This window comes from Orcinus orca, chromosome 7, assembly GCF_937001465.1.
Source record: "Orcinus orca chromosome 7, mOrcOrc1.1, whole genome shotgun sequence".
NCBI lineage: Eukaryota > Metazoa > Chordata > Mammalia > Artiodactyla > Delphinidae > Orcinus > Orcinus orca.
In genome coordinates this window covers 88,374,592-88,400,568 of record NC_064565.1, presented here as the reverse complement: position 1 = coordinate 88,400,568, position 25,977 = coordinate 88,374,592, and the positions used below count along the sequence as shown (strand labels likewise).

The window sequence follows — 25,977 nt, the reverse complement described above, 5'->3', positions numbered from 1 at the left end:
GTGGGATGGGCAAAGGCTGAAGGCTGAAGAAGACCTTGAAGTCAGAAGACCTAGATTCTAGTCCTGATCCTTCCATGTAGCAGCTGTGTGACCTTTGCTGAAGTCACTTAACACCACGAGGGCATGTTTCCTTATTTGAAAATAGAGGGAAGACTAGATAATCTCTCAGGGGTGTCAGTTAAGGGTTTTGCTGTGAATTACTTCACAAGGTTTCTTGTCTTTTATGCAGTTCTGATGAATACTAACAAAATACTGATATTTTATTTTGGGACAGAGAGAATCTTTGAAGACCATGAAAACTTGGTTGAAAATCTTCTGAATTGGACAAGAGATAGCCAAAACAAGCTTATATTTATGGAGCGTATAGAAAAATATGCACTTTTCAAAAACCCACAGGTGAGACTATAGCTTACAGAGGTCAGGATTCTTAAATGTTCATATTATATAATTCTCTGACTGCTAAGTTAATAGAGTTAAAAGATTGGTAACCACCCGGTTGGAGCATTCACTACTGCCCAGGTGGCAGGCCTCAAAGAAGTTGCCAGTTCTGCAGAGCCAGATGGGATGAGCCTTTGGAGAAGCAGGATTACCTCCAGGGGGTTACCAGGTTTCTGTTCTCTCTAATTCAGAGCCGTTTTGAGCTGTTTATTTGGTGAGTTCCTTATCCCTCAAAGGAAAGTACTTGCATATTTAAGTTTCTCTACTTTTGTCATTTATCCAGTTGACACTTTGATTTATTTTATTTTTTTGAAAACCCAGTAACCTTGATTGTAAATGGTTCCACATTCTAATATATGTTACCTTTATCTATTTAGTATCTTTGCGTATTCCAAAATAATATTTGAGTTAATCCTTCCTAATACCCAAATATTTTATAAAAATCAATAGGTGAGAGAAAACAGCCCCACTATAAAAAGTAGTAATGAGAAAAATAGTAGCAGTGTTAAAGTTATTGAATAGTTATCCTTCAGGCAGCTTAATCATGAAACATCTTTACTGGGTATTTTTAGTGAAGAATACACATTTGGGAATACCAACAGATCTTTTTATGGATGATTGTGAAAAAATGTTTCATAAGGCTGATAATTAGAATTCAAATTTTAGTTGAGTCAAGCAAATGAGATCATGGTAGCCTCAGAGAATTTGGGATTTAGATTAAATTTTCTCCATCTGGATCAGTTAAACTCAGCATATTTTAAGGTAATTTGCCTTACTTGTTGTACTTAATAATTTGTAAACCTTTAAGGTCCTGTAAGTGTAGCTTTCATTAGATATACAAAAACATATTTGCTAGCTGTTGCATGTAATATCACCTCAGGATTTGGGGGAGGGCAGTTTACGGAATAATTCAAGATAAATGGATAAGGTAAGGCGGAGGTCAGTGTTAAGCATTTCCGTGAAGATCCCACGAACAGGTTGCTTTTCAAAGGGGTGTTCCCCTCACTCTGTGTAGGCAGGAATCAACACAGGGTTTCTGTGTCTCTAGAAGAAATCATATACATACCTGTGCCAAGGGAATAGCAGAGTGGGTTTATCCTTTAACTTTCATCTATTCATTTTTCCAGAATTATCTTCTGGGAAAAAAGGAAACAGCTGAGATGGCAGATAGAAACAAAGAAGTGCTGTTGGAGGTATGACTTCCTTCCCTCCTTCCCCTTTTCCTGCACATTATAATATTTCAAATATTAAGCACCTTTTTTGAAGTCCAGAATGTCAGTGCTCTATATTTATAATTACAATCGTAAATAGGGAAGCCTATTTTCTTCCATAGCCTGTTGGAGAGAGTTCAGCTGTGTGAACATTAGAACACCGAAGAACCTTGTAAAACTTATTATTTTGCCAGGCAGTGTACTAGTGGGCTAAAAGGAGTTATGAGCTTTTAGTAGCTGACAAGTGGGAGAAAAGGCTGGTCATGAAGGATGTGATTGTACTGTTTTATCTGCTTACCCAGAGAGAAATTTGAGTATAGTTAGCTACTTACAAAATATTTCAAACCTTGGCCTGAAATAACTCAAATAATTTTAAAAATCATAATGATTCTTTTTAAAAATATATATACATCTCTTTATTTTGAAGAGTAATAAAACAAATTCAAACATAATTGAATTTTTGGTTTTTGCTGATTTTAGAGAACTAAGGTCGACATTAGTATGTTTGAAAATCTGAATAAACTCTTATTTAGCAACAAGGCTATTAGGAAGATGAAGATCAGCACTAAGCTTTTCATAGGGATGCTATAGCTATAATTAAGAAAAGTACTCTTCATAATTCCTAATTGTTTTTTTTGTTTTGGGGAGAGAGAAATTAATTCACCTTCATGTGTTCAAGTTTAGTGAGGATTTCTACTTTTCCTTTACTAAATACATGATTGATTTTTAAATTAAATTTTTATCTAAGTATAGACATTAGAATCCAGAATTTTGAGTTTGTTTATATTCCTTTCAACCTAGTATTAAATATTCCTTGTTTTAGAAGTTTTGATACATTGATAGTTTTTAAACTGTGAAAGTGTAATCATTCATTTAGCATGTTGCTTTCTTTTAAAATATATTCCTATTTAACGTACAGCTAATCGAAATGTGTTGTTAATTTGGAGAAAAATAAAGTCTAATGTTTATGTTAGCTCTGACACTTTGATTAAATTTAGTGTAACTATGCTGTTTATAAATGCATTTAAGTACTTTTATATGCAACTCAGTTGACATTTCACCTTAGTTTCCTCAAAACAATGTTAGGTAAAAGTTCTTAGGGCTTGCCATAGTCGTTCCAGAGTAAAGCCATGTAATGTTTAGAACAGAAAGTTCTAATTGAGGTAAAATTAGCAGCATGGTTTTTATACAGAGGCATTTTGGTTTAATCACAGTGTCATGCATTTCACAGGGGTAAACACAACTTTGTTCTGAGAATCTAAGGATCGTGTCTTTCCAAATCATCTTCTTCTTTTAGGAGTGTTTTTGTGGAAGTTCTGTAACTGTACCAGAAATTGAGGGAGTCCTTTGGTTGAAAGATGATGGCAAGAAGTCCTGGAAAAAGCGTTATTTTCTCTTGCGAGCATCTGGTATTTACTATGTCCCTAAAGGAAAAGCAAAGGTGCGTCCCTTCTGCTGACTTTTAGCTTCCTTATTATGCTGATTGATTTTAATTTGTAGTGAGCATGCTAATAAGGTGATCTAGGCTCTGATTTGTTTCAGCTCATGTACGACACACAAAACATTGCTTTGTTTATTGATCTATTATAAGAAAGAAGAAACCTGAAAATGTTCACTCTCTGCTCATTAGTTGGGCCCATCTCGATTCTCCTGGCAAATTTGAAATCATGCTTTTATTTCTTATTTTTGGAGCTTCTGCCAGAGTCATTTTTGCTTGTTATTGTTCGGGGGAGAATACCTTTCTAGGACTACAGGCGTTTCAGCCTTGCTTAGGTAATGTGCTTCTGCTAAGGGCCCCCATAGTAGCTGTCACTTCTGTGCTTACTGGGGGCCCAGCACTGCAGAAGATCTTTACAGGGTAATCTCATCCAGTGTTTACCACCATCCTGAGAGGTACATGTTGTCGCCCCTGTTTAACTGGCGAGGAACCCTGACTTGAGAATTGCTGTACTTGAGATATGCACTACAGGCACTGAGCTACATGATATCTCTTGTTCTTTCCAGAGAGCTCTATCATACTATATTGTATTTAATATAAATACTATACTATATTTAAAGTCTCTTTAAAGTGCCATCCTTTCCAAGCAAGTCATTGTTCCTTATGAATGGCAAGACAGTAAGTGAAACAGACTGCCTTTTTTGTTGCATCATGGATTTAAAGAAGAAGCATCTGCAGAGAATCTCACTGTCTTGTCTTCTGCAAAATAGCAATAATTTCTACTTGGTAAAGTTTGATTCTCAGTTAGAAGCTGTTACTAGTGATATCTGCTTGTTTACACATTACTGTTAATTCAATCTTTCGGGTGTTTTTTCCGCAGGTGTCTCGGGATCTGGTGTGCTTTCTCCAGCTGGACCATGTCAATGTTTACTATGGACAGGATTATCGGAATAAATACAAAGCACCTACAGACTACTGTCTGGTGCTCAAGGTAAACATATATCTCTTTTTAGGAATTTTAATTGATGTTAGACATAGAGAGGGTTATTGGACATCTTAAAATAGTTTGGATCTCCATCGAGTGTCCTATTTTTGCTTTTTTCTGTATAGGTTTTTAAAGGAATGGTAAAGGGAATTCCCTGGTGGTCCAGTGGTTAGGACTCAGCGCTTTCAGCTCCCGGAGCCTGGGTTCAATCCTTAGATGGGGAACTAAGATCCCACAAGCTGTGCATCGTGGCCAATAAATAAATGAAGGAAGGGGGGAAGGAAGGAAAGCCTGTGTTTATCCCGCAGCTGACCCTAGTTAGAGTGATGACAGTAGGAAATGGATACTGAATTGTAAGCTTTGAGTCATAATATATAAAATGGATTAGATTATAAATCTGAGACTCTCATTTAATAGCTGGCTTAGTTTAGGAAGACTTAGATCAGAGCCACATGTGGGGGGAAGGGTTCTTTTCCGGTACTAACTTAGCAGAACCAACAGAGCCCGAGTTCAAAGTGGGCTGGTTCTCATCTGGTCCAGAAATAATTCTCGTCTCCCTTTTCTCCTGAACTATGGCTCTGATAGCCCACGCATGTATTATGATCCATCTAAGCTGTTTTTAGTGATTTTTTTCCCCCTATATCCAAACTTTTGAGTTTCTCATACTCATCATATCTGTACTTTTGAGAACTGACATTTTTAGTGATCTATTGGAACATTAGGAAAAGGTAACATTAAAACGTTCAGGATAATTATGGAAATGATTATGTTTTTCTCATTACGTTTTCTCATTTTCTCAGTAGCCCCGTGGTAACTACTTAGGTCTACATGTTTATATCATCGTTTGATTTTGCTTTTGTCTGAGAATTGTCAGTTGGGTTTGAAGAGGTGGTTTAGGATTTTGGGGTAGAGTTTTGATTGCTTTGATAAAGTTAGGTGTATTATAATGGTAGCCCTTTATTAAGTGATCGTTTTTGGAGAATACCCTATATCACTTAGTTCCAGTTAGCAAATAATTTTTTAAAAGTCAGTATAAAGTAGCTTAATCCAGCAGTTTTCAAAATGAGGTCTAGGGTCCCCTGGAGTCCCTGAGACCCTATAAAGGGACCTGTGATGTCAGTGTTATTCTTCTAATAATGCTAAGATGTTTTTTGCCTTTTATACTCTCATTCTCTCACAAGTGTGTAATGGAGTTTTCTGAAAGGTTACATGACACGTGATGATATCTTTGCTCCCCTGGGTAGTGGAATGTGTATTTGTATACTCTTATATTTAACTTTTTCTCAGCTTTAATTTCTTATAAGGTAAATATCAATATAAATAAGTTATTTGGGGGTCTCATAACATGGAGACAGTAAGAATTTATTTCAGTGGCTCAAAGTTGTCAGTGAGAACCTACATTCTTTCCATCTTTCCCTGTTCCATCTTCTGCGTATGGAGCTTAATAAGCTGCATATCAGCTTATTCTCAGACCGACTTACCTCAGTCACAAATGGCCACTGCCATTTGACCCAACAAAATCCAGCAGAGGAAGAGGGACTGTTTTTCCCTGTATGTCTTTTTTTAAGAGGAAAGAAATATTTCCCAGGAGTTCTTCTAACAGCCCTCCCTTTGAGGGCCGTTGGCCTGGAGTACATGCCCACTCTTACACCAATCACTGGCAGGGAACAAAGCCACCATTTTTGGTTTACACTAGTCAGAATTTGCTCTCTGAGGTGAGGGGTAAACATCCAAACAAATTGGGGTTCTATCAGAAAAGGGGTAGAGAAGGAGGAGTTAGCTGTGGGGAAGGCAATCAACAGTGTCTGTTAGGGCCAGAAGTAAGTAGGACCACTGGCTAGTACTTTAATCCTTTTTGCAGCTCATAGAATTCTTAGGTTAAGAATATTTTTGTTCTAAGGGTTTTCTTGTTTGTTTTTATAATAATGATTTGTATGCTTCGTATTTGCTTTTAGTAAAGTCGGTTAAGCTAAATTTATGTATTTATATTGCCTACCTATTTATATCTAGAAATTTTAATGTATTGAACTGAAAAAAACACCTTACCACTGGGTGCAAATAATAGTAAAAATAATGGCCACCATTTACTGAAGAACTCCAGGGTGGAAGGTGCTGCACTAGAAGCACTGGACATGTCCATCTCACAAGTCTGGTCTAGAGTCCCCATTTTCCAGATGTGGAAACTGAGGTTTAAGGGATCAATTTGCCTGAGACCACTCAACTATTAGTATTTAAGATATGTCTTTCTTTCTTGTAAGTCTACACTAGATTTTGCCTATGTAAGTGTTTTATTCTTGAGCGTTTGAGATCTGACAAACCAAAAAGTGCTGCCACACAGGGTCTACACAAATGCAAATGTAAATATTTGTAGGACCTGATCCCTTTCATCAGCTTTGAGCTTTAATGACTGAGTCTGAGTCCTTCCAGTGACATGCAGGATACAGGAAATATATACACACTTGTAGGAGGTAATAAAACACACCATTTGGTAATTAGGTTTTTTTTTTAAGATAATAAAAATAAGGGAAGAGCTTATTCATGAAATTTGACAATGTAGAAATAAATAAGATATATGTTGATATATTATCTGAAAGAGGTACACACTTGGGACACATACGTATGTGTGTATAATTAAGTATCTTAAAGGAAACCTGTGTTTTAAAAATATATATGCCACAACAATTGTTGGAATAGAGCTCAGCTTAGCCAGGTCTAAATTTTCATCCCTTGAGAAATGAGGCAAAGTAATTTAATATGTTAGGTGGGAAGGAAAAAAATGGTTAGGATTTAGTGATGGAGTATGAATATGAACTTCTCAAACACTGTTATTAATAGAAGGATGTTATACATGATAATCATGGAAGTAACAGGGTGGTAGAGTGTTATAGTCTTATTTTTTAGCTTCTTGCATATTAGTTGAGAGAATTGATTTTCAGGCCTATATTGTTTCCAAAGTAATAAATGCGTTGTATATATTCAGTAGTTTCTTTTGGTACTTGGACTAAGATGTTAGAGTATCACTTTTAGTTACAGATTAGGAATTATGTCTCAGTCTAATTTTTGGCAGGAAGGGTTTTTTCTTCCCAGGGAACTAGTGGTTGTGGCCCAGTGGAGTTAAAACACCCTGAGTCTGTTCTAGCACTTGCATTTTGTAGCCAAGGTCAAGTCACTCACCTCCCATCCAAGACTCAACTGAAAAGTACATTGGGCTGTGAAGACTAAATCTGATGACGCAGTTGAAAAGCTGCTTATTGCCCAGAGGGCACATGCTGTGGGCAGAGGGGCCTGCAGAGCAGTGCTTAGTCCACAGCAGGGAGCAGCACCCATTGCATCCCAGGTGCTGTGCCCTGTGCTTCTTCCCCCCACCCAGGTGTTCACCTCCAGAGAAGCACTGGAAGCTTCACCAAAGACTCTCTTATATGGAGCCTTCTGATTCCATGAGTTCAGTTAATTCAAAGTGAAATAAACATTCTCCTCCCTTTTTATACTCTTATATTGGTAGATTAAAACTTCCACTGACTTCGTTAAGCTTGGTAGACTTTGTTTCTTTGAAACGTAAAAGGGGTACTGTGGAGTTTCCCATGATGTGAAGGTTTTTTTGTTTTTTGTTTGTTTGTTTTTTAACTGAAACATCTTGACCTAAAATTTAACACAAGTTTCTTTCTTGTTTATTTTGTAAAAATACTTAGGGCCATTTTATTTGGCCTTATGGATGTTTAAGAGGTATAAATTATTTGGCCATTATTCCAAAGACCTGTAATTTGTCAGGATATGTTTAAGCTTTGATAGACTTTGTTTATTTCTTAGTTCTCCAGGGGACTTAGTTGGATTTTGCCTTTAATCTTGCAGCACCCACAGATCCAGAAGAAATCTCAGTACATCAAATACCTTTGTTGTGATGACGTGAGGACCCTGCACCAGTGGGTCAATGGTATCCGCATCGCAAAGGTAGGTTTTCTTTTGGTTTGATAATGGAATGGTGGGTGCTTAATGATATGGTTTTTGTTGTCATGATAATTATCCTGTTTGTTTCATGTTCATGATTTTGCCAGTGTCTAGTTTTCTCAGGCCTAAGTTTCATGTTTTAAATGTCTTTTTTTCTTGGTGATGGGGATAAGCTTTTAACACTTGGTATCCAAGGAATAATACTGCTGGTAAAAGCTTATGTAGCATCCACGTGATTTATTTGGGCTTTGGAGAATGCACTGTATGATTCTTATATAGCAGAGTTTAGCCTAAACAAAAGAAATTTTTTGAAAATTAAACTGCCTTGGGGTTGGGGGAAGAATGAATAGGTGGTGCATGGAGGATTTTTAGGGTGGTGAAAATACTCATACTCTGTATGATACAGTGGTGGGTACATGTCCTATACATTTGTCCAAACCCATAGAATGTAAACACCAAGAGTGAACCTAAGGTGACCTATGGACTTTGAGTGATTATTACATGTCCATGTAGGTTCATTGATGGTAACAAATGTACCACTCTAGTGGGGGATATTGATAATGGGAGAAACTATGCGTGTTTAGGGGCTGTGCATGTATATGGGAAATCTCTGTACCTTTCTCTCAGTTTTGCTGTGAACCTAAAACTGCTCTTAAAAAAGAAAGTCTTAACAAAGTTTTTGTAAAGGACATCTTAAGGGTGATTATACATAATGCTTGAAAGGGTATTTATTCAGTTACTTTTAAGTTAATGTAACTAAAAATAAAATTTATTACAGACATAAAATCCAAGTTGCTTTAAAAGTAACTGAAAAAAACTCTTTATATTGTTAATGAACATAATCAGAATCAAGTGTTGACTTCTTGTTGCCTTTCTCAAAATGAGGACAAATAAGAGTGGATTATAATTTACTGGTATGAAAAGAATTTTTGAAGTATTATAGGTATTTTAATAGAGACTATGAGTCAGTAAACAGAAATGTGTCCCCTTTTCCTATCCCACGCATCCATACCATACCCAGTAAAGTACAGATGTCATCATTTACTGCCTTCTGTTTAGTACGGGAAGCAGCTCTACATGAACTATCAAGAGGCCTTGAAGAGGACAGAATCGGCTTATGATTGGACTTCCTTATCCAGCTCCAGCATTAAATCAGGATCCAGTTCTTCCAGCATCCCAGGTAGTTTAAAATGTCCAAAGAACTCTTTACTACCAACAGGAAGGTGTCTCTATAGAGACTGATAGAAGACCTGGTTATCTCAGAGTGATTTTTTAAAACTAGAGCCATGCCTGATTTCTAAATTATAATCAATAGGTACATGTGCTTTTATTCATTTATTTTTTTATTTTTAGAGGGGATAATATCATGGACTAGTTCCCAAATGTGTTTGAAATGGAAAACGGGTAAAGTGGTAAAGCCGGGAGTTTTGTTACATATTTATAAAGTTAATTTGAAACTCAATCATATTGCTGAAAACAACTGTTGATGCATAATTGGGGGTAGAAAGTTGCTTGGAGAAGAGTACTCCGAATCATGATGAAACTGCACTCCTTCCCCACAGGTTTCCTGACATTTCAGCAGAGTGGAAACAACTGGAATTAGTTCAGTATCACAGTTAAGGAAGCTATTTAAGTCATCAAATTTTGTAAAGTTTTCAGAGGAAATAGTGATACTCAAAAGGTGCTTATTTTCAGAGTCCCACATCCTTTAAACAAGGATGCTGTGATCACATCTTAAGATAAATGCTTCTTTCCCTTCAAAAGTTCCGTAAATGATATGTGTCATCTAAAATCATAATTTTTTTCTTTGTTCTAACAGCCCATGTTATGAAATAATTACTTTAAGAAGTATTTGATTTAAAAGCTGTATGACTAGATCTCATCCCTAAATAAGTAAATAAAAACACATCGAGAATGTGTATATACATGGGCTAGTGTACACACATATATTCTCTCTTCTGTCCACTGAGAGGGCTAGTAGCAGTGAGAACACTAAGAACCTAGACCTCGGTTTCTCAATGCCATTTTCCAAAACAAAGGATCCCAGGGCTCTGGAGTGGCTGATTCTAGGGCTGTGGCAGAGAATATATAAGATGAGCCTGGAGCATCATGTGACAAAGGAAGTACTCAAAAAAAACACAGCGATGGGGAGTCTATAAAAGGGACCCAGGACCCAACCTAAGAGAGTGCTCAGTGGCCAAAGCTGGAACAATTTGAGCAAGAAAATAACATAGTATAGGACTGCAATCCAAATTATAAAATAAATAGCCATCAGTCCATGGGGATATAAATAAGTTATTGAATTAAATAAATAAATGGAGAAGAAGAGAAAAATCTCCTGTACAGATTTCTAAGTAGATTTATACAGATGCTCTGCCCTCAAGGAGGTGGCACTTAACTCCCCTCTTGTTAAGTGTGGGCTGTGTAAAGTGACTTGCTTCCAAAGAGCACGGAGCGGGGAGGTGTAACCTTATATCGGAGAAAGCTGACAAACCATACCTCGGCCAGGTGATCACGGTAATAAGTCATATTGATAGCATGTGCCCTTGATGCAGTGTGATGAGACTGGCATCTTCCCTCTCTTGGTCTTCCTCCCCAAATCCCTTAACCTCAGAGAAAAGGCATCAGACAAATCAAAATTGAGAGACATGCGACAAAATACCTAACCAGTACTCCTCAAAACTGTCAAGGTCTTCAAAAACAAGGAGAGTCTGAGAAACTGTCATGGGAGACATGACAACTATCTGTAATATGGTAACCTGGATGGGATTCTGATCAGAAAATGGACATTGCGGAAAAACTAGTGAAATCCAAATAAAGTTTGGAGTTTAGTTAGCTTTTTTTTTTAAGTATTGTTTTATATTCTTTTTTTTTTTTAATTTATTTTTTGGCTGCATCGGGTCTCAGTTGTGGCGTGCAGGATCTTTTGTTGCGGCACATGGGCTTCTCTCTAGTTGTGGCGCATGGGCTTAGTTGCCCCGCGGCATGTGGGATCTTAGTTCCCTGACCAGGGATCGAACTGGCATCCCCTGCATTGCAAGATGGATTCTTAACCACTGGACCACCAGGGAAGTCCCAGAGTTAGTTAATATTAACATGAGTGTAGGTTCATTATTCGTGACACATGGACCAGAGTATTGTAACATGTTAATAACGAGGTAAACTGGGTGCTAGGTATGTAGGAACTCTGTGCTAGTTTTGCAACTTTTCTGCAAATCTGAAACTATTCTAAAATAAAATTTTTATTAAACTTGGGGTGGGGGGAGAAACCTTTGTGGCAATGGATTAGGAAAGGCACGGTAAGAAGAGCATGTCACAAGTAGGGTTGTAGAAAATGGAATTAAGGGAAAGATGGAGGGAAAAAATGATGTATACTATTTTATAAAAATTTATATAGCACTTAACAATTCAAGTGCTTCCACATGTTACTTTATGAAGTGGTATGGTGCCTTTTCCCACTCCAGCATCATCTATTTGTATACATCGTGTTAAGTATTAGGTAGACTTTTTCAGGTAAACTGTAAAATCATACATATTCATGCTGAAGAGAGCTCAAGAAGTCACATGTTCCAGCCTGTTATAGGCTGTTATCCTAGATATTAGATAGGGATGAAGAAAATAAAGTAGGTTTTATCCTATATTGCTTATATTTTTACCCTGAGGATACTATCTTAACTTTATCTAAAGGAGTTTGTGGCTGTTATCTTTGCAATACTTTGATGAACTTGGCTGGACTTGCTTATTAATACTGCAATGTAATAACGCCCACGTCTCACAGAGTGACTGGATGGGACTAGCTTTAACATTTGAGTCTCCACCAGATGCCAGACATTGGGCTAGGTGCTTCTGCAAGGTTATCTCACCTGACTTGGAGTCCAGTGAAATAATCTTTCCAGTTCCCTCACCCTGGATGTCAGTCAAATTACACTGTATCCTCAGCCATTCCCAGGTCCCTTGAAGATGTCTTCATGTCCTTCAGGAAGCCAGGCTGTGGCACAGCTGCTGTCTTGTGATGTCAATACCTGAATCCCTAGGAAACACACTTCTTACTGGGGATCAGATTCTCAGTATTGTTCATTACTGGGATAAAGGAAGTAATCATCATGTATAGATCTGAATTCATAAGTGAGAAATCTCTGAGATGGTCTGGAGCAGGGGTATCTAAAAAGATTGATTCTCCATGTAATGAAGATATGACTGAACAAAAAAATTCACTACTCTATTCATGGTTCATTAATTCTCTCTCCTTTTTAAATTTATTTATTTTTGGTTGCGTTGGGTCTTCGTTGCTGCACGCGGGCTTTCTCTAGTTGCGGCGAGCGGGGGCTACTCTTGGTTGTGGTGCGCGGGCTTCTCATTGCAGTGGCTTCTCTCGTGGAGCACAGGCTCTAGGCGCGCGGGCTTCAGTAGCTGTGACACACAGGCTTAGTTGCTCTGCCGCATGTGGGATCTTCCCGGACCAGGGCTCGAACCCGTGTCCCCTGCATTGGCAGGCGGCTTCTTAACCACTGCACCACCAGGGAAGCCCTCATTAATTCTCTTATTTGCTAGGAGTTCTTACAAGACAGGCTGTCAGGATACCAATAATGTTACTTGAACCTTTTATTGCAATTATCGGTTTCTTGTGGTGAACTATTTAAAAAGAATGGAGATTTCCTGTTCACCCTAGGACAAGAGAAGTTTTCTAGTGGAAAACACGGGCTGTGTTTGTGTGAAATGAGTCAGGTAAAAGTAACTTGTTGCCGCATCGCATCTGATCTTGAGTGAAAGAGTTATCCAAACATACATATTTATGTGTCACAATACTGACTTATTTAATCTGATTTTTGAAAATCTGTTTCAAACAGAGTCTCAGTCCAATCACTCCAATCAGTCTGATAGCGGAGTGTCTGATACGCCACCGGCAGGACACGTCCGTTCCCAGAGCATCGTGAGCTCCATCTTCTCCGAGGCCTGGAAGCGAGGCACGCAGCTGGAAGAGTCTAGCAAGGTAACACGCTCGGGTCAGGGTAGGGGGGAAATCTGTAGTGTTCCAGGGGTGTAGCTTGTTGTTCCTTTATTAGGAATCTTTCTTGGCCTTATTTCAGTATTCTTTCTTTGCTTCTCCTCAGAAATGGACATTTGTGAATTGGCTATGATGATCTAAGATCTCAAAAAAAAAAAAAAAAAAACCTAGCAGTTTTATCAGTGGCTCAGGATTTTAAGAAATAACACTTTCCACTCTTAAATCAGTTTGGATGGAGCAACAACACCCTCCAGTGCCAATGCCTTAATTTTCCAAAAAAGCTGCTAAGTGTTGATTATTTCTTTATTCGTTATTTAGTTTATTCAGACTCATTCCTCTATCTTCCTTTCTTTTATGCTTCTTGGCATTTCTCTGCACACTGATGAATTTTCTCAATTTATAGTTTATGTGGAAGACTAAATTCCAATTAATCCCCTTAAAATTTAGGATCCCTGAGCCTTGCATAGAAGGTGGTTCATTGACCCTGAAGGACACAAGTATAATTATTGCAAGGCTGTTTAGAAAAATAGAGAGGTTCTTTAGCCTGGTTGAAAGATACCGTATCCAACTGCCTCTGAAGTCCTGTGGGTGACTGTGTCCCAGCAGTGCTCACCTCTCAGCAGGCGAGGGCACACACCATCGCAGGGAGCCAGTAGGACACCCGGCCTGGCCATTTTGTTTTCACCCAGCAATCATTTTGATTTTTCATCATCTTACATCAGTACGTTCATCAGTGAGAATTAAGTGGCTATTTCCCCTCAGTTTATTCCTTTATTTGCATATGTGGTTGATCCACTGGACATGGAGAGGGTGGAGGGAGGCGTATGTAGCCCAATGGGGTGGAACACTTTCTCTTAGAAAAATAAATATTTGAGAATTGGTTCTAATGACCTAGATTCTCAAGACACTGGCAGTTTAACTCCCTTATCGGAGGCTCCCACTTTTAAGAAATACTTCTTTTTCCTTCTCGTACTTCATCAATTTGAGTGGAACAGCACTATTTGGTGCTGGTGGTCCACATGTGTCGTAGACAAGCCGGGTTTACACAATTCACATACCTAAAGAAAAGTCCTTTACCTTACTAAACATAACACATGGTGTTATCCATGTGCATTTTAAATTGTAGAACTACCCAGTTGTCATGAGAAAGGCCAAGGAAAGCAAAGGTCCACATGGTCTGTGACGAAGCAGTGTAGTCCGTCATGGCACGTAGTGTCAGAAAGTCCACGAACCCTGCCATGCAGCAGTGACAGTGTATTTGAGTCTTGACCCCCTGTGTGTTTCTTCTCCTGTTACCTCAGTCTCAGGTGCCAAATGAGAAGGCCAGCACAGCTAAGGTCTACTACACCCCTGCAGCAGCCAAGACAGGGTCAAGTTAAGGTTGGGGGTTGTTCTTTGGAAACACATTAACCTGGGTGACTCCTGTAACCAGATCTTGCGGACTAATGCTTTTATTTTGATGTGCAGTTATTAAAGGAACATGTGAATGTCCTGACGGGCATTAGAACTCAGCCCCATAATGAGCCTTCTACTCTACTAACCTAAGCATTCTTGACGCTAATTAGATGTCATTCAGAATTGGAAACAAATGGTTTATCTTGGATGCTCATAGTTTGTTCAAAGAGCCTAAAAGATGTACCCAAAGTTTAAGCCAGGAGTTCTTCCTCTGCTCTCTCAGAAGTACTTGAACCACATTCATGCATGAGTAGCTCCATGAAATAAATGACCAGATGTGGTAATTTGGGCAGTGCCAAGAGGGGCCCACATGGGCTGGTCAGCAAGTTGTTGGCAAACTCTAGCTCCTATTTCTAGGTACATTTCCTTTACTCTAGCCTTCCAAAGTTTCCTCTCATTTTCTTCTGGCTTTTTATGATATTTTTATGATCTTTTGGCATAATGTTTATGAAGCATTTCTTTATGTATTTTCCAGTAAAACAAATGTAAAGAATACCCCCCCTTTACCTGCATTGCTGGACTTCTGTGCATGTTGGATGCAAGTGTCTCACACGAACACGAGTGTGTGTGTCAAGCTCATTCATTCCTGTGTGACTGTGCACGCCTGCTGAACATACTCATACTCTCACGTGTCTGCTCACTAGCATCAGAAAGCCGTCCTCATTCTTCGGGAGGCCCTCCACCAGCACTCCTAAACCCAGTTATGGCATCTGCTTGATGTAGATGCCGTCCTGGACTGAAAGGTGAACTCCAGCCATCACGTCTCCCTTTGCCAGAGTCCGGGGAGGCGCGGGGTACGGTTCCGTGCTCTAACTCGGGGCAGGGTGTGTGAAAGCCAGAGGCAGAAACCAGAGGGCCCAGCACCATCCAGACAGCTTGTGCAGCAGGAAGTTTTCCCCAGGTTGTTAGGCAGCCTGGCTGTTGGAGAAGATCGTTGGGTAAACACATTTTCTCCGCGCCCTTGCTGCCCAGGGAGTTAGATTTTAGCCTCCCCGACATTGTCCATCTTTATGATCAGCTGCTGCATCCTTTCATGCATGTCTCTGTTTCCTTGCTTTTTAGTTTGACAGTCAAAGCTTACCTCTGTAACTGTTGTGTTTGTTGTGTTTTCTCTCTCCCAACCTCCCTTTTGTCCTCCTTTTAGGCCAGAATGGAGTCTGTGAATCGAGCCTACACTTCTCTCATGCCCCCTTTGTCCCCGCAGCCTAAGCCGCTCACCCCCTGCTCTGCCTCACAGCCCTCGCCGCCCCTGCCGCCGCCGCCCCCGCCCCCGCCGCCTCCCCCGCCGCCGCCGCCGCCCCCGCCCCCGCCCCTGCCCAGCCAGTCGGCCCCTTCTGGGGGCTCGGCAGCCGCGATGTTTGTCAAGTACAGCACAATAACCAGGCTGCAGAACGCCTCTCAGCATGCGGGAGCCCTGTTTAAGCCTCCCCCGCCACCAGGGATGCAGCCTCCCTCCTCGACCTCACAGGCAGGGAAGCCTCAGATCCTGGTGCCGCCCAGCGGAGCCGTTCCCCCGCCGCCGCCCCCGCCGCCTCCCCCCACCCCCGGCTCGGCTATGGCCCAGCTGAAGCCCGCCCCCTGCGCCCAGGCCTTGCCGCAGTTCAGCCCGCCCCCGCCCCCGCCCCCGCTGAAGATTCACCACGTGCAGCACGCCGCTCCAGCAGCCCCTCCAGCGCCGCCCCCACCTCCTCCCATCCCTGCACCCCTCCCTCCTCAGGCCCCCCCCAAACCCCCTGTGACCGTGCCGCCCGCTATGCCACAGGCTCTGTCACCTACACCTCCTCCTCCCGTCCCCCCAGTGAAAAAGCAGCCAGCGCTTCCTGTGTCTCACGTTCCACCCTCTCCCCCTGCTCCTCCTGGCCCGGTCCCCCCGCCCACGCTACCCAAGCAGCAGAGCTTCTGTGTGAGGCCCCCTCCCTCTCCGCTGTCTCCGGCGCCCTCCGTGGTGAAGCAAATAGCCAGCCAGTTCCCCCCGCCTCCAACCGCCGCCCCCACGGAGGCGGCGTCCTTGAAGCCCGCTTCAGCCGCAGCAAACGTCGCCCCTCAGTCCCCGCCTGCTGTGAAAGCAAAGCCCAAGTGGCAGCCCAGCTCTACCCCTGTCCCTTCTCCGGACTTCCCTCCTCCTCCCCCCGAGAGCAGCCTGGTGTTTCCTCCGCCTCCGCCAGCCGCACCCACTGCTGCCCCTGCCCCTGACAAAAGCGGATCTCCGGGCAAAAAGACCAGTAAGACGTCCAGTCCGGGGGGAAAGAAACCTCCCCCGACCCCGCAGCGCAACTCCAGCATTAAGTCCGGCAGCTGTGCGGAGCACCCTGAGCCCAAGAGACCCTCAGTAGACAGTCTAGTCAGCAAGTTCGCAGCGCCGGAGCCCTCGGCGTCTCCGGGCAAGGAGACGCCGCCACCTCCCGCAGCGCCCCCCAAACCTGGAAAACTCAGTCTTCCCGGAGTTCTCCAGCAAGGGGGTGTGTCGGCAAAAGCATCTGTTCTGAGTGGGCGCGGCAAGGACTCCGTGGCAGAATTCCCTTCTCCTCCGTCCGATTCTGACTTTCCACCCCCTCCGCCGGAAATAGAGCTTCCTCTGCCCCCCGTAGACATTCCAGCAGTGTTCTCGGGAAGCACGTCTCCAAAAGTGGCAGTGGTTAATCCGCAGCCACAGCCGTGGGCCAAGTCGGTCAGGAAGGCGCCTCCGCCCACGCGACCCAAACGGAACGACAGCACCCGCCTCACGCAAGCCGAGACCTCCGAGCAGCTGCCAATGGCCACAGTCGTGCCACAAGTGCCCACCTCTCCCAAATCCAGCCTTAGTGTCCAGCCTGGATTCCTGGCTGACCTCAACAGGACACTGCAGCGGAAGTCCATCACGCGGCATGGCTCGCTCTCCTCGCGCGTGTCTAGAGCAGAACCCACAGCCACCATGGATGATATGGCGTTGCCCCCGCCACCCCCCGAGCTGCTCTCTGAGCAACAGAAAGCCCGTTATGGAGGCAGTCATATATCAGGCTATGCAACGTTGCGGAGAGGGCCGCCGCCCGCTCCCCCCAAAAGAGACCAGAACACCAAGCTCTCAAGAGATTGGTAGCTACGTAGGACTTTATTTTCGTGGGATCTGTAATCAGTTCTACAGTCAGCTCACCTGATCATCTACGAATTCAGGCGTTCAGAGCCTCTTGGTATGATGTTGCTGTTATTCAGGTAGTGTTCAGCTATATGTGTGTGTACGTGTGCAGGTACACACATAGCTATACATAGGTAGTGTGTGTTTGTATATATATGTATACATATATGTATATGTATATATATAGCTGAAAGTGATTCTATTTATTCTTTTTCTCTCCTAATCTGAAAATGGGTTTTGTGTATTTTGGGTGGCAGCGGCATGGAAGGGGATGTGTGTCCTGCCGGTCCCTTATAATTTCCATTATCTGTCATGTGGATTGGACCAAAAACTTCTGACTTATTTAGAAGGTATTTTATAAATGTCCATGCGCGGCCTATCTGTGCATGTTGTATATTATATATTAAGGATAGATGTATAATGTGCTGCTTCTCAGTTTGAGAAGACAACCAGAATGTTTGGTGTATCTATGGGGCTTTTGTGTTTGTTTTTTCCCCAGTTGGCTGAAGTTAGAACTGCTTGACTGACATTTCATTACTATACATAAAGGGGCACTTTAATCAGGAAAACCTCTCAGCTTCATAGAACGGGTAATAGTGCAGTGTGGGGAAATTTTCAGACACTTATCTGTATGTGGTCGGTCGTGCATAGAAAAAAGTAAATACATGGTGTAACTCAACCATTCTAGTTGCAAAACTGTTGCCATCATCCCACAGGAATCTAGGATGTATTCTGTCACAGGTAAGCCCTTCGCCTGTAATACATGGATAATTTAGTACTGTAATCCTGCATAGTTCTTTTTGTACTGTTGGGATCCTTTTCATGAGCTTGTGAAGCTTCAAGTTTGGCTTCATGATTCTTGCTTTGATTTATTGTAAGAGGATATCCAACACAACACCCTTGGAATGCTCTGTCCCAGTGTGTCTTTCGGTCACCAGTTACCTCCTTATGGTGTGTGCTGTAGGTAGATGCTGATACTAGGTGTCTGTAGACAATTGCTGTATCAGGTGTACTCAATCCTTTGTCCAGTCCAGTATGTTGCATCATGATGAAAAACAAAATCACCTTCTGAAATGCGTCTTTTTTGTATATTGCTCTCTAGAAGGATGGATGATTAGAAAAGAGAACAAAACTGGCCCCTGTGCAGCTGTCATTAATCAGGTTTTTTGTGGCTAGTAACGTGAAATACAAAGAATTCATTTACGTGTGGGACTATCATAGAGGGAGGGGGAAAATGAGTTTTTTGACAGTTTCACCCATAGCAACTGGAGCACACTAGGGTCCTTGCTTGTTGTAGCCTGGTTGTAGAGATTTGTCCAGGTTACCAGGTGTTATGATGGGAGTTGTATAGTCCAAGTACAGTAAGTGACATTACATATTATGCATATGCAGTTTGCTATAACATAGAATCATTGCTCTAAGGACACACTATAATTCTGTATGCTTCACACTATACTTCTAGATGCTTTTTTTCCCCTGTGAATTTTCCTCGGTATATGAGAGAAATGTGTATTGGCTCATCAATTTGTGATGATAAATGGACCGTCAGGTCAATCTCAGAGCTGCTCTTAAACCAGAGAATAAAAACTAGCCTCCCCAGCAGTGATAAATGAGCACACCTTGTAATGAAAGCCTGTGCCTGTTATGAATAGGGATCACCAGTGCAAACTGCAAAAATCTCTGACACTATCCCATAAGGAAAAAGCGATGCCAATACAGTGGGGCAGATACTAAATAATTCAAGAATAAGCAGAGTTGTGCTACGTAAACAGGATTTCCCTGTAAACCCATTCTCCAACAAAGTACTTCATCATAAAGAGAGAGTAAGAGGCACCCCCCGCCAACTGTCACAGATGTGACAGTACACTCATGTGTTTATAGAGCAATAAGAATATACACCGTCGTGCATTTGTTACAGCCCTGCTTCTTTAAAAGACACTTTTTAGATCTTTTCAGTTGACAAAGTTTTGTGTGCTTGATATTGTTATGCTTATGAAGTGACCTTTAACACATCTGCGTTGTTAATTTAAGCATGCACAGCAATTTGAAAAACATTTGAGAAAGACTGCCAAGCTCCACTGTGACTCATGAGTGAAGTGATTTCCCAATGTCTTCTGCCTGCAGCTTTATATTCTAAGGATCACCCTTATTTGTGGGATAAAGAGTTTCTAAGAATAGGAATCCAATGATATAAATGTTCATCACTAGGGTTTTTTGTGGTGGTGGTGGTGTTTTTTTTATATGAAGGTGGGCAACTTCAGCTCTCCTTGAGGGAAACAAATCATGTGCCCTCAGTCTTCATTCCCTCCGCATTTGAGCCCTAAGATCCAGCCTTTTTTTTTCAGTGGGGGATTTCCCGGGCCTTCTTGCTTGTGTCGGTCTGGATGGTAGCCATCTGAACTGATGCTTCTGATGTATCGTTTTTCTGAAAGAGCAGACATCCTTTAGAACACTAGGGACACTAAAGAGAACAGGGCCAGAGGAGGAGCTGTATCATTTTTACCCCAGTCAGTGGCTTGTTGACTATCTGACAACAGGCCGTTTCCCTTTGTATTTCTCCAAAGACAGAAAAGGCTATTTAATCAACATTTTTTCCTCTGTGTGTGAAACAACTGAATAAAAAAAAAAAACCAAAATGGTACTTTAGATACACTTCTAGTGTTTTACTCCCTAGTGTTTTTTTTTTTTTTAATTTTTGAATTTGGATATTTGTTAGGATGTGGTTTCATGGGGGGGTTGGGGCTTTGGAGATTACTGTTATTTTTGTACTGTTCTTCTTCCCTGGTGTGTTCAAGGAAAAAACATACTGCCAGATGACACTAGTACTGTGCCTTCTTTCACTGCCTTCTGCTCAACAGCTCTAACTCAGCAAAGCTTCTTCAGGTCAAGGAAGAAGATCTTGGCGGCTGTCTTGGCTGTACCGAAAGATGAACAGCATAGATGAACTCACCCTGCTGTGGAGGGCAGTGCAAACAGGTGCCCATTAGAGCTAGTGACTAGATTAATTAGGGACACCCTTAACTTCTACCACATAATTTCAAAATTGGATCCAACCTATGCTTAAAGTTTTGGCACCAACTCTGAAGGGTAGCAAAGCCTGTTCTGGTTAGATTTTTCTGTACTGAAGCTTTTACTACTCAAATGCATTTTTTTTTTCCTTAGCTGCTACAGAATCATACTCTTGGAAAAAGTAACTACTACTGTAAAGGTTTACAGGTACCCACTTAACTGTAAATTGGATTTTTTTTTAACTTCTGGGGCTTTTTAAGATAAGACTGCTGACTTCAGAAAAGTCCTGGGAAACAATTTTCATCAGAACGTCTCACAGTAATAGACAAGGTAATGTCTCACAGTCCTGACATCAAGGTGCTCCTGCCCACTGACGCACATCCTGTTAAGGAAGGGCTGTGAACTCTCTTGGAAGTCCCCTCTGTATGTAAGTTTACTTGCCACTGAAAGCAGTCCTGAGTTTATCAAGGAAGTTAATCTAAACAAAATTGGGGGATCATGAAGAATAATTCCAATAGGGTAACAACTCTGAGGTCAAGGTTATTAATAGCTGTGCATCTAATTAGAGTTTCATAAGCTGCTATTCTGGGAGAATACAACTGCTAATAAGTTCATGTCAAGGATGTAAGGCTACGATTAGCCTGAAAAAAACTTCAGGTAATGGTAGGATTGGTTTGATTTGACCATCAGGCCACCAACAGAACCCTTTGTCACCTTTTTTCCCTCAGCTAAAAGCAGTTTTATGTTACAAACACAAGGTGATTTTAAACAAGCAAACTAACCTTTTCCTTGTTTTATGTATTACCAAATTTTTTATACAGTTTCCACATAGGTATAACTTATCTCACAGATATAAGTTCAGACCAGTTAAAACTGTATGACCCTGTGTGATTATAGGTGTAATGACTTGCTTTCAATAACATAGGCTTCATAATTTGGATTTATACACTTGATAAGAGGACGTCTCTTTCTAAAAAAATCACTTTAGGTTGCAAGTACCTTTTGCCAACCTGGAATTTTGTTTTATACACTTTATGTCATTGCATAAAGCAAGTTATTCCTAACCCTATAGGAATATGCGACCGCTCACAAAGTTGAGATTTGATCCATGGAGAGATGCTAGTAGTGCAGAATTAAGTATCCCAATATCTTTTAAGATTTATTTTCATTTAAAAATTGAATAGAAGATCATTGTTAACCCCTTTCCCAGACTCCCTCAAACTAAACAAGTGCTCGGTTCTTAATTGTGCCCTTGGAAGATCTATATGTAAAAGAAATCTGAAATTTAGCTGTACTATAAACTTGCTAAGTAAAAATAAGCTAAACACAATATACTTGATAAATACTCGAAGGAAATAATCTCCAGTTGGTTTGCTCTTTGCTTGTTGAAGTAATAAACCATTTAGAAGAGGAAACATCTGCTATAACCCCCAGTGCCTTGAACTCTTTTGGAGGATTAGCATTAAAAAAAAAAAAAAAAAATCCAACAGGCAAACTTTGAGGTGCTAATGAAAGAGAAGGAAAGTGTTTCTAGTTTGTGCAGAAACAGGAAAAGTGATGGTCTCACGAGAGATGGCTTCATCTACCTAAACGGGGTCTGGCTGCTTTCTACCAAAGACATTTAGAGAAGCGAGTCGAGTCAGGGTGATGGTGAATACTACATATTTAAAAGATGGCCAAGTTTAGAAGTGAATGTTGATCATGGATGGCTATTAATACCAAGCTCATCATCGAAGCCTCAACCTCTTCTTAGGCAGAACATGCTTGTGGCACTTAAAAAAAAAAAAAAAATCTGCATTTTGGAAACTGTCCATTGTTAAGTTTATTGTAACCTAATACCAAAAACTGCCATTTTTCATGATTACCACCTCCTATATTTTTCTCTCTACTTGTAAATAATTCCTCCTAGAAAATAAGCATTAACTGGAATGTTTCAAATGATTTTGCTTAATTTTATTATCAGCCACTAGTGAACTCCTTTTATAGAAATGTACATTTAAAATATTAGCTTGTGCTAAATGTCATAAAAACATTGTTTACTGTTTTAAAGAAAAATTGCACATTATATTTAACTGGGATTGCTCCCAGTTGCTGACATCTAAGCTGTGGGAGCTTTGCCATAAATAGATACAATGTAGGAATATACCTTACTGAAGCATGAAAAAGGCAAAAGGAACTGTGTTAAAAGTACTGGATAGAAGATGTTATTCAGATGATTATGCACAGCTCAGTAAAGATGAAGTTACAGTTTTTCTTTCAGCTTTGTAGCTATTATTTTCTTCTGCTTAAATGTACGCTCTCATTTAATTAATTATGTGCCTTGCTCCCTGATTGTGCAAACCTATATATATATAGATATATATAAGAGATATATTCAGTACTACTGACCATGTTTTTGTTCTACTGCTGGATTAAGTTATTTTCCAAGTTACTCTTGCCAGTTACTGTCAGTAAACTATTGTAATGGCTTAGGACAGTAGTCATACAGTCAGTGTAATTTTTCAGCTACGTGTTTTCCTTATGTCAGCTTATCCAATCCTTAATAAAAATACATAGATTTCATTTAAACGTTAGAACTGTACTTGACTGTTTGTTTGTGGATCGGCACCACTAAGAGCCTGGTTTTGCTGTTTATGTCAAGGTACCCAAAATAGAGAGGCTGCAACACGCACATAAAGTGTGAAGGTAAACAAACTATAATTTGATGTGTTCAACTGATTAGCCTGTAAGAAAATAACTTTTAAGATTTTTTTCTTTAAACAAACAAAATACAACTAGGTACGAACTAGTACAAAAAGAGGTGCTTTTTGTTTCAAAGCCTTGTTATCACAATCATGTCTTGGACTGCCATGTCTGTCAAGGTATGTATAAACGTGGATTCGAATGTATTTACAAATCATGTTATCATCAATTACCAAACTGGGGCAAAAAGAACAGAAGGTCTCCTTTTTTATATTAAAAGAAAAGAAAAGAACTGTATGTATGTATTTCGTGGAAAGTGATCAAAACCTCAGGTTCACTTACAGCAAAAATAGGGACAGAAAGTAATTAGTGCAACAGGGATGGATTCTCTCTGACACACTTAAACTTACCACCTTAGAAAAGAGGTTACAGGAGTTCCCTGGTGGTCTAGTGGTTAGGATTCTGGGCTTTCACTGGTGTGGCCCGGGTTCAGTCCCTGGTCGGGGACCTGAGATCCCGTAAGCCACACAGCACAGCCAAAAAAAAAAAAAGAAAGAAAGGAGAAAAGTTACTTGCAGAAATACATTCACAAGACATTTGGATATACTTTGTAGGATTTTATTTAGGCCAAGTTCTTAGTACACAGCAACAATTAATTCGAAATACAATTTCAAAATTAAAAAGTGAATGTTCCCGCAACTCATCTGGAGGTGGTTTAATGGCACACACAAGAAACGTTACTGGCAACAGACTGCTCCCTCAAATTTTCCTACATGGGTTTTTACTCAACTCATAACACCAACCCTCCCTCCGGGAGCTAAAAGTATAACTGACCAGATCACAAATTGTTTACATTCTTTTTTGTAAACCATCTTGTTAAGAAAAAGATGCATGGACACAAATATGATAAAAACTGCGTTTCCATAGAATTCTGAAGTTGCAAAAGACGTTTCCATTTTAATGTGAAAATAAGCTTTTTGTCTTTTGTTTGATTTTTTACAAAAAACCTCAAGATATTTAGCAAGGATCATTTATACACAGCTAGGCCCTGTCATTTGTCAATTTTCTTCTTTTTTTGAAGAATTATGAGATTCTCAAGAAATAGGAACAAAGATCAGCATAAAATAAACATAAGGTAATGAGCGCAATGCCTGTTTTAGAAGTGTTTTCTAAGGCTCTCTCAAATAAGGCTGTGCTGTGCTCTTTCCAGTGCCCAGACACTGTAACATTTTAGCTACATACACCTTATGGAAAAGACCATTTGTACTGAGTGTAGTTATAAAAGGGTTAAAATGAAGATTACTTTCACTAATTAAGGCTACACTCAATACACTCCTTTAAACAACACTCTGAATGGTATTTATGGAGACATAGCGTATCTTTTCAAGTATCTTCCTTAAGACATCCAGTAGAACTTTAAAAGAAACATACAACACAATTAAGACAGTTGTAGAAAGAGTACCAGGCGCTGAGTCAGGAATTCTACCTTTGTTAACTAGCTGTTATTTGAAAAGGAAACATCTAAACCTCATCAGTAAAATGGTATTGAACTAAAATTTCTGAAATCTCATCTAGCTCTAAAATTCTATGACTCTAAGTAAATCATGTGAGGGAAATCATCACCTTAACACTGATCAGGAGTTCCTGGCCAAAGAAGTTCAGAAGTGAACAGATGGGAAGTGATGCAGATCCCCATTCTTTTCCAAGACGTAGCAACCACCTGCCAGTTCCTCCATCAAACACTTTTCAAAGGGAGAGGTGGCCTTCAGGACATGCCATGCTGTCTCCACTGAGGAGAAAAGGTGGTAAGAAAGTACCAAAGTACCAGTTCTTAATGCAGAAAGGTCACCTGCTAAAAGCAAATGAGCATAAGAGGATAAAAGCAAACTACTATCATTTTGATGCCTCTCAAAACAGGAAAGTCTTCAGTAATATCAAGAGACTGCTGAGGAGCACAGCTACATTACAGAGACCACTGTGAAGACACATAAAACAGTCTCTCTAGCTGGGTAATAAACAGTGGCAGGAGGGGAAAAAGAAAGGGAGGGATGAAAATGTCTCACCCAGTGACTGTTAGGAATGCAGCAAGAGTAGCAGGCCCTTAACCCTACTGTAGGAACAGGAGGTGCCCCTGGAGAAGATAGAAAGCAAGTAGCCAAAAGATGGGAAACAATGAACAAGACATCTTAAAGGTTTCATTTCAAACACAGCAGGCTGAATCTCTCAAGTCTAGATTTTGACACACTGACACTTTTGGTTTTCAATTTATTGCCTAGGCCATAACGTCAACAAGGAAGTATATTTTCATTTACATCCCTATGGCCTTTCAAATAGTAATACTTTAAAAAAGGGAACAAACTCTTAACCCTCCCCCCTTTTTTTTTTTTTTAAGGAAAAAGGGAGTGGACACAAGTCAAAAACACTTCAAGAGGAAAAAGATTCCCTCTAGCCTGATAAAATGGTTGCTTACTGGTCAGAGTTTAGACTTGGATCATCTTTGCCACAATATTATGTAGCATGTAAGATTTCTGCACTCATTTAGAATTACTACTACCAACCATCTTGTAGTGTATAAAAAGATAAATGGGGGAAACTTACGATAAAACAAATACTACCCTCACATACTATTAATAGCATGCAATCTATGAAATGTTACATACATTAAAAGTCTCCAATGACTTTAGGCCTGGCCCATCA

At 40.5% G+C, this 25,977-nt stretch overlaps 2 protein-coding genes across 12 annotated transcripts in view; one reads left to right on the top strand and one right to left on the bottom strand.

The window, feature by feature from the left end:
• Nucleotides 1-25,977, top strand: part of RAPH1 (Ras association (RalGDS/AF-6) and pleckstrin homology domains 1) — a 184,755-nt gene that overhangs the window by 74,722 nt on the left and 84,056 nt on the right. For 4 of the 8 annotated variants that reach the window (XM_004262828.3, XM_033429464.2, XM_033429463.2 and 1 more), the window contains 8 exons: nucleotides 275-396; nucleotides 1,566-1,631; nucleotides 2,947-3,090; nucleotides 3,968-4,078; nucleotides 7,922-8,020; nucleotides 9,077-9,197; nucleotides 12,865-13,007; nucleotides 15,622-25,669. In XM_004262828.3, the coding sequence (XP_004262876.2) occupies nucleotides 275-396; nucleotides 1,566-1,631; nucleotides 2,947-3,090; nucleotides 3,968-4,078; nucleotides 7,922-8,020; nucleotides 9,077-9,197; nucleotides 12,865-13,007; nucleotides 15,622-17,553 (2,738 nt within the window). In that variant the 3' untranslated portion in view covers nucleotides 17,554-25,669. Of the gene's footprint in view, nucleotides 1-274; nucleotides 397-1,565; nucleotides 1,632-2,946; nucleotides 3,091-3,967; nucleotides 4,079-7,921; nucleotides 8,021-9,076; nucleotides 9,198-12,864; nucleotides 13,008-13,128; nucleotides 25,670-25,977 lie in introns of those variants that run through there. The other 4 variants (XM_049712340.1, XM_033429465.2, XM_004262829.3 and 1 more) reach the window with 3 other exon arrangements.
• ABI2 (abl interactor 2) overlaps nucleotides 23,883-25,977 on the bottom strand; it is a 102,602-nt gene continuing 100,507 nt past the window's right edge. For all 4 annotated transcript variants that reach the window (XM_049712358.1, XM_049712362.1, XM_049712356.1 and 1 more), the window contains one exon: nucleotides 23,883-25,069. In XM_049712358.1, coding sequence (XP_049568315.1) covers nucleotides 25,046-25,069 — 24 coding nt within the window. In that variant the 3' untranslated portion in view covers nucleotides 23,883-25,045. The remainder of the gene's footprint in view (nucleotides 25,070-25,977) is intronic.